The sequence below is a fragment of the Schistosoma haematobium genome, chromosome ZW (assembly GCF_000699445.3).
Source record: "Schistosoma haematobium chromosome ZW, whole genome shotgun sequence".
Taxonomy (NCBI): domain Eukaryota; kingdom Metazoa; phylum Platyhelminthes; class Trematoda; order Strigeidida; family Schistosomatidae; genus Schistosoma; species Schistosoma haematobium.
The window spans coordinates 31313865-31326946 of record NC_067195.1 but is presented as its reverse complement, the minus strand read 5'-3'; the positions used below and the strand labels follow the sequence as shown (position 1 = coordinate 31326946).

Here is a 13082-nt window from a genome sequence, read left to right as displayed (position 1 = left end):
AACAAATCGCGAGCGCATTAATTCTTCTCGCCTCGGGAAATCTAGATGAGGAAACGCTTGGACTGTTGTTAGTTGCAAAGAGTGAAGATAGTCAATGGGATCTTCACTCGCCTTCTGGTGACGTGACAGAATATGACTGGTCACCTGCTGAGTGTTCATGGTTAAAGAAAAACATTCACCTAAAATTTTCAAGTTTTGGGACGACAAATTGCTTGCCGCGGAGCTGTTGCTCTTTTTGCTGCCCCATCATCTAGGTAAGATAAAAGACAGTCAAAGTGTTCTGTCGTCGGAACTCAACACAGATATGCCATTACTCTGACTTTCCAGATAGCATAATCTGATAAGGTTCAGAGTAGTGGTGGTTGGAGAGTGGTTATACCGGTTGCTACTTTGACTGGGATTACCGGCGGATCATCATCGTTTCCATCACACTTTGCCGTAGTCACCCCCATCACCAGGTATAGCACGTAGCATCAGCGTTTACTTGGAATCACGAGTGATCATGCAGCAAATCACAAGAGCAAAACCGTGACGGTTCGGGTACAAAAAGGGAAAACTTATTACAAGTTATTTTCATCCATCGTTCTGCAGGTTCAGCTTACGTAGGGCTTGTTCCTCTTTTTCCATTACATTTACTCTTTTCTGCCCTGCAATAAGAAAAACCGACTCACGTTAGTAACGTCACATGTGATGATTCTTGACACTATTACATGTATTGCATTTGGAATTCGAATTTAAGCAGTCATCAAGTACAAAGGAATTACCAGTTCATGCATACACCGCATTTTACTTTCATTTGCAGCATACGCTTCACTACTCACCTTTTTAATTTCTTTTACTTAGACGAACTGACGTATTGTATCAAGTGGCTCAACAGTAACATATAAAAGATGACAACTGATTTACTGTTACTTGAACAAATATTTTCAAGACTAGTTCATCAATTCTAAAATTATTTCTGAAGATTAAATTTAGTATGGTCAAACTTCTTTGTGGTTAACTATCAACGCGTACTGTAGCAAAAAGACCTATCTTTGGTTTTTTGCTAGCGAATCCCTAAACGTAGTGGAAAAACTATTGGCTTTTGTTTAATCATTCAATTATAAAACATTTTTCTAAATACAGCTAAACTAACTGCATACTGGCTATTTAAATCGACATTGTTTATCAGAAACTAGGGAGCTATATTTAAAGAATATGGGTCTTCATATCAGTATCTAATGAATTATTTTCATACAATCTAGATTATCTGGCTGGACTCATTTATGGAGATGGTAACGATAGCCGATGCCAGTAAAGATTACGTCGAGAAGTCCTCGATCTTTTGTATTACAGCTAGGTACAGTAGATTAATTAATCACAAATAATAATTAGATGCTGAAATAGATTACATATGTAGTTGTTTCTTATTGTTACTACACTTCGGGCTTTGACTTTGTATCACATATTCAGCAAACACTTAAGTAACCCCAGAAGTCTGGATATGTGTACATGAAATGTGTCCACAGATATATACATGGGAGTGCAGGCACCTCCCTGTACGGAGATTAGTGTTGACCGGCTACCATAAAAAAAACAAACCCATTTCGAATTCTTTCCATCCACTAAGCCTCATTGCAAAACAACAATATGCCCTACTAACCGCTAAAAAAGCAATACGCCAAACCAAAGTTAGCTGTAACTAGAGGTGTCAAACTTAAACCTAAGCACATAGCTGAATGCAATGTGTAATGATAAATATTGCAACATATTCTTGTATTTATGTTTCTACGAAAAGGAGGACGAGTTTAGATAAATGGAGGGTAGAGTTTCAATGATTTGCTAGGAGTAGATGTTACTTCCGAACAAGATTTCTATTTTATCAGTCCGATTGTTATTACACTCAACGGAAGAGTAGTAGCTAGATTGTATCGGTTGTTAACAACTTAATGCGATAGTTGGTCAACCCAAGATCATTCGACGTAAAAATTTCCGAATTGAAAGCTGTGAAATCCAAGAGAACAAAAATTAACCCATTTAGTAATGATCATTTCAAATTGTGGTTGTACGTATATAATCTGACTAAATTGAATTAAGTCAAGCTTAAACCTAGGCAGTATGAAGATAATAGTTCAACTTGACACAAACTTTTTCACCGTGTGAGACACAAAAGCTGCTCAGAAGGATTAATTAGAACACATTCTAGCACTCCACCAAAGACCATTGTTAGACTACATTGTCAGATTACATGATGCACAAGCCCGAAAATAGCTACCAAAGTGATTAATACTGTAACAGTTGAGTGGCCTGACTACAGCCACTAGATATTACCAAATACTTGTAATGGAACCGGAAGAAGCGAGCATAAATGAATCGATCGCTTTAAACAAGCCATTCACAGAAATATCGGATAATGAAACCGCGCTGAAAACGAGAGATGTCTGTCCGCTTATACCTATCGAGATTGTCATGTTTGAGACATTTCGTCCATACTTCAAGAAAACTACAATGTAAGATCAATTTCTAAGCTTCATAGGTTTAGTTCCAGTACATATCAAAATGCCTTCTTTGTCCCCAACCATGTCTGAGGGTTCAATCGTCAACTGGGTTAAGAATGAAGGTACTTAGTATTTATTTAGCAATATACATTATTTTGACAAGGAGAGCAGGTAGCTGCTGGAGATATCCTCTGCGAAGTTCAGACGGACAAATCCGTTATTGCATTTGAATCAGAGGAGGAAGGTGTACTTGCCAAAATATTGGTATGTTGTTTTGCATTATTCATTGTTTGCACCCCGACCTTTTTCATTCACTGTGTCCTGTCGATCGTAATTCTACTTGTTTATCTCTGGACAGTTCCAGACTTGTGTAGATTAAACGTCCATTTCTTCTGATAAGTACTTTCACACTTAAGGCTACATTTTGGTATTGGGTTTCCCTAAGTTTCATTCAGTTGGTAATTTCCTATATTACGTGATTTCATAGTAATGTTTGACCATCAAATATAGTGAAAAACAGTCCAATTTGCAAGGTCCATTCTTTTCGCTGATCGGAACTAAGGTCTGATATATTCTGAAAGTCATTTTACATACAGTCAACGTATCAGGACGTTTTGTGTTTTTCCTAAGGGAGCGTAATATCTCTATAGCAATTCAATTATTCTCATATGATGTGTTCAGTGTATTCAACTAAGACCCCTCTCAATTGCGAATTAATGAAATGCAAGATGCTAAACGTCATGTCTAGGAAGCCTTTGCTTGCAAGTGTAAAACTAGTGTTTCCCAAAGTTACCAGATTCTCCCAAAATATAGGAATTTTAGTCTTGTTTTGGGGATTACTACTTTAACAGCAGAGCAAAACGTCTGGGATTCCGTCTGAATCTTGTCAAATAATAGGTCATTTGCAATCTCAGCTGCTCAGATTTTTCATCATTTTAATCTTTTTGTCTTAGAATGTTGTGTGCAGTATCGAAACATGCTTATCGCAGCTATCTCAGCAAGTTAAAGCCAAAAACTATGCCTCGTAAAATTCCGTTGACTAATACTACACGGCTAATCTCGGAGTTAGTGTCGACATCAGTGCGCATCCAATGCTTCAAAGGCATCGCGATTAGGTGTATATCTACCCGAATTTTTCACATGAAACAGAAGTATATCCATTATGCTGAATAATAATACATTTTTCTTTAAGCCCTCACAAGACATAATAAAGGGCTTCTTCGCTTTCGAAAACGTTTTGTCAAATCCATTACATCGCATAGTTGTTCCAATTAGTATCTTTTTCCCTCTACCTTTTCCATTATAGGTAAGATCTGATGTCTTCATTTTGTCAATCGTTTTTTAATTTGTATAATAAATATACTGACCTAATCCTTTAAATAAAATAAGTGTTGGAAAACACCAAGCAGTTTTAACAGTCAAAATTCTGATAAGTTCACTGTTTTGATTAATTAGGTGAAACCTTACCCTCGTACAAAGTGTTTTACTGACCACTTGATTCTAATTAAAAATGTCCTACAATTTAATGTCTTATAGGCACCCACTGGCTCATCGAATATCAAAGTCGGTGGTTTGATTGCTGTGTTAGCCACTCCAGACGAGCATTGGCAAGAGGTGGCTACTTCCGCTGTATTGCTATCACAGCCATTGAAAGCCGACAGTACTCCAAAACAGTCAGAAAAAAACCGGACCATCCAGGAACCACAGTCATATCGCTTTTGTCCAATGGGACCTGCGGTTCGTCTTCTGTTACAATCACACGATATCGATGGATCTCAAATAATTTCTACAGGACCACATGGTCAGTTGCTCAAAGGGTAAGATGAACTGGTTTCGCGAGATCCACAATGAAACGGAAGAATGTGGCAGGATTTTAAGCCTACAAATAAGTGGTCAACCACTAAACTACTCTACTTTTGCTACCATTCACTTACTATATTCTCGTTCTTAGGGCTTTAAAACTAACACGGGGTTTGTAAGAGGATTTATAGTTGTGTTAATATATCGTATTTCTATTTGGTTATTTATAACATACTGCTAGTCTGCGTCGCGAGTGACCTTATCCCTGAGTCATGGAATTGACGGTTTTGGCTCGTAGCATATTGACTGAAGTATTTGGCTTACGACCAGTTGGTCAAAGGTTCCAAATGGTTATTGAATGTCTGGAAATTTTCCTATCAACTTATATGAATATCAGGTTGTCGACTGTGCACAAGGACTGGCGGTTGATACTTCTTAGTTGGCAACAAGGAATATCTAAGGCATATAGCCTTTTAATTGTGTTTCTATTCATTTCCTTTAAACTATCTGGTTCCGGGATGCAGATAGTGAAAGGACAAAACGAAAATTAACAGTTCACGCTTTTCCATATAATAGTTGACAAAAGATACTTAAGTTTTGGTCGATAGTCAATCGAAAAAACCATGACTACGTAGAAGCGAAACGATGGGAAAATGTGCTCTCAACAATAAAGTGTCGTTGATGGAGTTTTGTTCTATGAGCTGCATGGTTTGGTCGTGGAGCGTTCATCATGCTTCTGAACGACATCATCAGCACAAACTCCAGATACGGTAGTTTCAATCGGTTCAGTGTTTAATACGTTTTATACTGTTATTATTTTTATTTACTAATTGGTCCGTTTCCACGAAAGTATCCAACAACTTTTTTATATCGCGTTATTCTCTTAGTGTCATCACTCAAATTCATAGTCGACTGTTTCATGATCAACTTAGCAACTCATTGTCCTGGAGTTTACGTTGTGAATTCTAAAGTTAACCATTTACACTGTTTCTTTTGACAATAATCTATACGGTTTAAGATTAAACACTGAAGCAGTGATTTCATCAACGGAATTTCAGCTGCTGGCTTGTTGCTTCATATCCAGTTTGCTTTGGCCTGCTTAGTAGTATTTCTCCCCCATTCATAAAGATCAGTGTATAAAACTGGTTCGTTAATCGAGTTAAGCACAAAACTATTTAATTATATTTTTCTTCAGGTTAGTTCCTTTCAAGAAATTAAGAAATTTGATTCTTTCATGCGTGAACTTATTAGTAATAATAGGATGGGAATTTTAAACCAAATATTCAACATCGATAAGGTTATTTGTTATGTTCTATGTGTTCATTTTACTTGGTTATCTTCATCCTAGGGATGTTTTGGCTTACATAGCTAACAACCAGATTAAACCTGTTGTATCTGATCAGGAGAAGCCAATTATTGATATCCCTGTTATGCAAACTGTCTCGTCAGTAGCCACTTTCACAGATATCACGTCATTGAATATGGGGAGTGCTTTTGCCCAACGTTTGTCGGAATCAAAATTGTCTGTCCCACATCAATATATTCGTGCAACTACTCGCATTAATCGTCTAAATGAATTAAGAACTGAACTGAAAGTGGATTCGGATGTGGATTTTTCTATAAATGATTTCATCATCAAAGCTTGTGCTTTAGGCTTAAGGGTAAGTTTGTTTCTCTGTTTGATATCGAATATATATATATATATATATATATATATATATATATATATATATATATATATATATATATATATATATATATATATGTATAAACTAAATCCAATCAGTTGTCGAATCTGTTATATTACTTTTTTCTTATCTTATTGATATTCAAAATGAGAATTTAAATGCATGTATTTGTTACTAAATCTAAAATAGAAAAGAAAACATCAGCAAGGCCCGACCGTTGTTGCTACCTTGACGTGGTGGTCGGGCTTGCCTATCGTGATGAAGCAACCGAGCTATACTGGCTGGAACAACCGTTCCTCAAGGTCCTACCATGTCAGACAGGTCGGTTGAAGAGCGGTAAGACTAAAAGCAACAAACCCAAGGTCCGAAGGCGAAGTCGTACTGCTGACTGTACAGAGGTGTGACAGCAGTAAGGTGTTTCCTTCAGACAACCAGCATGACAGCGATGCTGCCTTCCCACAAGGAGGGGTGGGGTTAGAAAAGATCGACCCTAAAAATGCACACCTCGCCTTGTCCCACGATATCCGTCTCCGGCGGTAAGGTCTCAACAAGTACGGAGCTAGCACAAAATTACCCATAAAAGGTCGTGTGTGACCGACCTCAAGCAGTTGTCCCTTGGGCACTGCGGTCACGCTCTCAGGTCACTAAGACCACCTCTAATCCAATTTCCTTTTCAGGTACCTCCAGAAGAACCCTTCCACGGTGTGGGCAACCGGGAAGTGATAACCGCCCTCATACCTCTAACAGCACTCAAGACCACTCTGTTCATAATCAACCTCCCTCTTCAATTCCTATTATTCCTCCTACATCGACTTTCAACTCTAAATTTCCTCTTTCGGCTTCCACCCTAAGTGTCACCATAGCCAACGATCCTAGTGCTCCTAACACTCTCCCAGGTCTACTGAAACCTCGCTCCACACTACACATTGGAACCTTCAACGTACTCAACCTATGTCAAATCGGTCAGCAGACTTCCTTGGCTAAAACCCTAGAGTCTCTTACCATTGATGTATGCTGTGTCTCCGAAACACGCATACAGGATCCCAGTGTGGTCATTCACTTGACCTCACCTCGGCAACACGGAGAGCCAACGAGATACACCCTCAGTGTATCTGGTGACCCGATGGCCAGTTCTCGTGGACTGGCAGGTGTAGGCATAGCACTAAGCATGAGGGCGGAACAAGCACTGCTAGAGTGGACCCCCGTTAACAGTCGTTTATGTGCTGTTCGGCTAAACGGCTCCGTAAGAACTCGGAAGGACGGGGACACACGTCGTTGCCTTTTTGTCGTTTCTGCCTACGCTCCCACTGACTGCAGCTCAGATGATGTGAAAGATGAATTTTGCAGAAAGCTTTCTGAACTTCTGCAGAAAGCTAAACGCTCAGACATAGTACTCGTAGGAGGTGACTTTAATGCCCAAGTAGGTAGCTTAAGCCAAACAGAAAGACATTTAGGTGGGTATTTTGGTATTCCGGCACAGCGAACAGATAATGGTGATCGTCTGCTGCAACTGTGCTGTGACAATCGTTTATTTTTAGCAAACACAAATTTTCAGCATAAGGAGAGACATCGTCTAACATGGCGAGCCCCTTCATCAAACCAACGATGGACTCAAATAGACCATATTGCCATCAGTCATCGTTGGAGAGGGTCGGTAGAAGATTGTCGCTCATTCTGGAGTACCTGCTTGGACTCCGACCACGCCCTAATACGGACACGCATCTGCTTGCGCCTCACTGGATGCAAAAAAGCCACAGTAAAAAGACCCATTAGAACTGAGTTGAGTAGCGGAAAACCAAAAGTAGGTTCCAGGAACAACTGAGGTCACAATTAGGTAGTTCTGAAGACGAGGCTGACCCAGATGTTGCTTGGAAAGCTATACAAACAGCTGTGGAAACAGCAGTGACATCTATTAGTGAATTAAACCACAGAGTTACAAAGAACCAGTGGATTTCTTCAAGGTCTATCACACTGACGGATTCTCGTAAACTCATACCATCAGGTTCTGAACATGATGAAGAGCGACAACAAATCAGATCTAGGTTAAGGAAAAGTCTAAGGAACGACCGTGAGCAGTGATGGGCGACGAAAGCAAAAGAGATGGAAAAGGCGGCGACTATAGGGAACACAAGACAGCTTTACAGACTAATAAAAGAAACTGGAATTAATAAGTCAAGTGTAAGTGAGATTATTTCGGAAAAACACGATACTCTCATCTGCTCCCAGTCGAGACGTTTAGAACGATGGGCGGAACATTTCAGAGAACAGTTCAACTGGCCTTCAGCTACTCTACAACTACCCTCCATTCCCAGACAGTGTGAATGGGACATTGAAGTAGGTCCCCCAACTCTAGCAGAAGTTCAAAAGGCTATAGTTAATCTGAAACGAGAAAGGGCAGCTGGTCCAGTTGGATTGGCTCCAGAGGTCTTTAAGGATGGTGGTCCAATTTTAGCGATTAGGTTGACTAATATTTTAGCTAAGATCTGGGAGTCAGACGTTATCCCATCTAACTGGTCACAATCACTTATCGTCCCAATATATAAGAAAGGGTCAAAATTATCTTGTGACAACCACAGAGGGATTAGTTTAACTAATATAATATCTAAAATACTAGCCTCGATAATTATCAGACGCCTAACTAAGACTCGTGAACTGCAAACACGAGAGAACCAGGCTGGCTTCAGACCTGGTCGTGGCTGCATCGACCATATATTCACCATTCGTCAGGTTCTAGAACATAGGCATACTTATCGGCGTCCGACAATGGTGGACTTTCTTGACTTAAAAGCAGCATTTGACTCGGTAGACCGCGAGATTCTGTGGCAGTGTCTGTCATTGAAAGGCGTACCCCAGAAGTACACAAACCTTGTAAAAGCTCTTTACTCGAACACTACTAGTCGAGTCAGAGCTTATGGCGAACTGTCATCTACTTTTGCAACCTCAAGTGGTGTCCGTCAAGGCTGTCCGCTTTCCCCATTTTTGTTTAACTTCATCGTAGATCTACTGATGGAAATAACTTTCTCGTCGACTGAGTTCTCGGGTATTGATCTCCATCCAGGAGGTCTACTTATCGATTTAGAATACGCAGATGACATAGTCCTGTTTGGTGAAGACGCTGACAAAATGCAGAGTCTTCTGGCAGCACTAAGCAACAATGCCAGAATGTTTGGAATGCGCTTCTCTCCCTCGAAATGCAAGTTGTTACTTGAGGACTGGTCTGCGTCAACACCTGAACTAAGGATAGGGAGTGAAGTAGTCGAACGCGTTGACAACTTCACTTATCTTGGAAGTCTGATCAACCCTAATGGGTTGGTGTCTGACGAAATCTCAGCACGGATTCGAAAAGCTCGTTTGGCTTTTGCCAACTGACGTCACCTATGGCGAATGCGAGATATCCGTTTATCAATAAAAGGACGAGTATACTGCTCAGCAGTTCGTTCTGTTTTACTTTATGGGTGCCGAACGTGGTCATTAAGAGTTTGAGATTCTCGTAAGCTACTAGTATTTGACCACAGATGCCTTAGAAATATTGCTGGCATCGGCTGGGATCACCGGGTAAGTAATAGTGAGGTTAGACGCGTGGTATTAGGGAATGATGGTAAATCAGTTGATGAGGTTATGAATCTTCATCGACTGAGATGGTTGGGCCACGTGTTACGTATGCTCGAACACCGATTACCACGACGTGCAATGCTAACCGGTGTTGGAGATGGTTGGAAGAAAGTTAGGGGCAGCCAAACCAAAATGTGGCATCAGTGCTTGAAGTCACTAACTTCTGGTCTGAGCCATGTTGGTAGATGCAGACTACTTGGTTGGGGTTCGCGTGACTATCGTAACCAATGGTTGGAGACTCTTGGTGACATGGCTCAGAACCTATGAAAATGGCGTCGGTGTATACACTCCCTGTCTTCCCTTAAACTAAGAGATTAAAATTGCTTCATATCTTTCTTTTTACGAACTAATTCTTTCTTCCTGTACTATATCCTTATTGCAATATTTCTTTTATATATTACCACCTCTGAATTAACTACTTTATGAATCCGGTGTTCATCTTGTTGTGTTAATGAGGTATGGCAACTTGGACCGATGCATATATGTGCCTGGTCCTACGTTGTGGCTGACTGACTGTTAGTCATAAGCTTACTTTCCTGTTTTTTCTCATAGACGCCAAACAGTATGAATTACCTTCAAACATGTAGTTTCATTCATTGATTATATTGACTTTCGAGATTTTAGACGTTTGATATAATGTGCTTGTATTTCCAGAAGGTCCTATCAAACTATAAAAATAGCTGTTCACTTACATCACCCTGTATAACAACATAATGAGAGCTATATTTGGTTTTTTAGACTTATTATTCAGGTAAGAAATTTCACCGTTGAGTCCTTAACAGTTCTGGTCAAAATCTAACAGGATTCAAAATAGACCAGTTTTCCAATATGAATACTTTATCTGACGATATCGAACTAGGTACTTTATCTTAGTGACATACTTGAATTTTTTATTGTCACGCAATCTTTTCGTTAAAATAAGGTAGGTAATCATCTAATTCTTCAAATTATTTAGAGAAAAGGTGGATTTCCTTACAATTCGATTGAATCTGGTCTGAAGTGCTTTAATTATATTTCTAGGGGAAAACATGAGGTGGAAAATTTAAGATCTGCAATTGTTTATAAGTCGATTTAATTTACAACTCATCAGTTAGCTTATATGTTTTTTTTATTGTGACATGTCTTATATATCCACCGAAGGTAGAAGACAAGGTTAAATGTGACCTACAAACGGGTGTGCAGTGCATACGACTTAGTTTTTTGGACTTTATTGCATAACGAGATCTCGCTTAAGTTTGCTACACTACTGATTCTTAATCAGGCCTACTCAATGTCCAAAAACTACTGTTTTTAGGTGATACATAAGTAGACAACCTATTAAATTCATCTACAAGTTTTTGAAAAAAGCGTTTTACTAGCTTGAACACATTGAATAAACAACATTCAGATACAGTTCTGCAGCTACCTATCAACTTTTGTTTTATTTATGATTAAAATCCTATAGTTATAGTCATGAAAACACATCATTTTCTGCATTTGTTAAGCTTGTTCCAGATTTGAACGCCATTTATGATTCTCAAGCTGAATCTGCCATTTATCTGAGATCGGTCGATTTAAGTATGGCAGTAGCAACTAAATCAGGGTTACTTACGCCAATTTTGCATTCTGCAGATACACTTAATGTTTCTGATATCTCAAAGTTGTCGCAACAGTTGGTGCAGAAAGCACGAGATGGTATATTACAACCACATGAACTTGAAGGTGGGAGTTTCACGTAAGTGTCTGTTTAGAGCTTGAATCACATTCATTTCTGGTGTTTTTAGATGTTTCCTTGTAAACCATAATCCTTAAATATTCAACAACCATATGCATCAAAATATGAAGCAACGTTTGTTAATATATATATATATATATATATATATATATATATATATATTAAATTTCCATCAACAAAGATGGGGGAGAAATAAGCCATCCAAATCCTTGAAGATTCCAATTATTTTAAATTAAAACGCGGTGCGATCGCTAGATCATCCAGCGACCACTGCTATTGGTAAGGTTAACTTATTAAGAGCCAAAAGTGTTGTAACTCAACTTCGTTTAAAGTCATTAAACTAGTTTTCCAAGGCTTTGTTAAAGATATTAGAAACACTGGGGATTATCAGCACGAAAGTAGAGTATAGGGAATGACCAACTATGAAATTAATCTCAACCTTAAATATTGAGAGGTACTGGTATTCATAGTTTTAGGCAAAACTTCCGAATTTCACTAAAACTATTTGAGTTAAAAGTGAATCTTCCCACTACGTAACTACCATCGCATTACAATTCACCACTAATTTCAGTACTAAATACTTCATGAATTGCTTAGATTTTCAACTTTGGGAAGAAGTAAAAATAAGACACTATATAACATTCAGCTTTTCGTTAGTATGTATTGGGGAACCCAGAATTTGTCAAGTTTTATGAATAATCTGGTTCACTACTCATGAGCCCTTTATTTTGTACAGGGTATTCCACCCACGACTTCGTGAACTAGTGTTATGCAAATTTCGCAAATTTATCCGTCTTTATTTTCTTAACAGAATCTTTAATCTTGGAATTTACGATATTCGAGAGTTCACCACTATTGTGAATCATCCTCAAGTCGCTATTTTGGCTGTTGGGAGTGGTTTGCCAGAGGCTTGTATCTCAACATCATATACCGAAAATAAAATAACTTTTTCAACCAATATAACGCTAACATTGTCAGTTGACTCACGATGTGTAAGTGAAGTTGTTGCAAGTTCTTTCTTGAAGTACGTTTGTAGTTTGTTAGGAGACTATCCGCATCTTTTACTCAATGGTGATCCTGTTTCTTTGTCACTGAAGAGTAATCAAACTTCCTCTCAACAAGATGAATTCGATAATCTAATGCTTTCAAAAGTGAATACAGATATTATTCAAACCTTAGTTTGATTCACTGATATGTGCTGTATCTTTCTATTTCTCCTACTTTAATTTCTTCTCTACTTACAGTTATTCTATTTTGAAAGTTAGTATACGTCTGTAAAAGCAACTTTCATTGAAAAAATTAGGCTAGTAATGATTTTGGCTGTTAACTTTTGTTATACTGACTATTAATTAGAATTCTTATTTGTACTGTCGTATCATGGATAAATACATAACTAATAAAGTAAAAGTAACTTACTAACCCTCGCGAATAAATAATATTTATTTTTCTAAATAATACATATGAGTTATGCACTTGGGTATTATTACTGAATTTTATTAGAATTAATGACAGTGCGGATGATCATTATCAGGCAGTAAAGAAATCTTTATATTTAGTTTGGAAGTGACTGGTATTGAAGTATAATCTCGTCCCTAAAATCATAGTCTCTATAATAAAAACACGTATCGTCAATTCTCATTATTCTTACATAATGCAAGAAGTAAAGAAAAAGTTGCTGGAAATTATCAACTAAGTGGTTTTTACGTAAAATAAGTGACGAAAAAAGTCAGCATATTTCCCGCTACCTGTCATGTGGTTCGTTCTCACAGTTACACTTCAGGGAACTGATAA

The 13082-nt window shown here is 38.3% G+C and overlaps 1 protein-coding gene across 2 annotated transcripts; it reads left to right on the top strand.

Moving 5' to 3' along the window:
- Positions 1-1797: 1797 nt before the first annotated feature.
- Positions 1798-12760, top strand: MS3_00003280 (uncharacterized protein; the record flags this gene model as incomplete). 2 transcript variants are annotated; one of them, XM_012945291.3, is made up of 7 exons in its annotated part: positions 1798-2489; positions 2522-2599; positions 2641-2741; positions 4014-4294; positions 5626-5938; positions 11062-11291; positions 12103-12475. In XM_012945291.3, exons 1-7 carry the CDS (start codon positions 2417-2419, stop codon positions 12473-12475), a joined length of 1449 nt encoding a protein of 482 aa, XP_012800745.2. In that variant the 5' UTR covers positions 1798-2416. The 2 variants fall into 2 exon arrangements, with proteins under 2 accessions (XP_012800745.2, XP_051071056.1); XM_051211026.1 differs by having other exon boundaries at positions 4014-5938; positions 12103-12760.
- Positions 12761-13082: the final 322 nt, after the last annotated feature.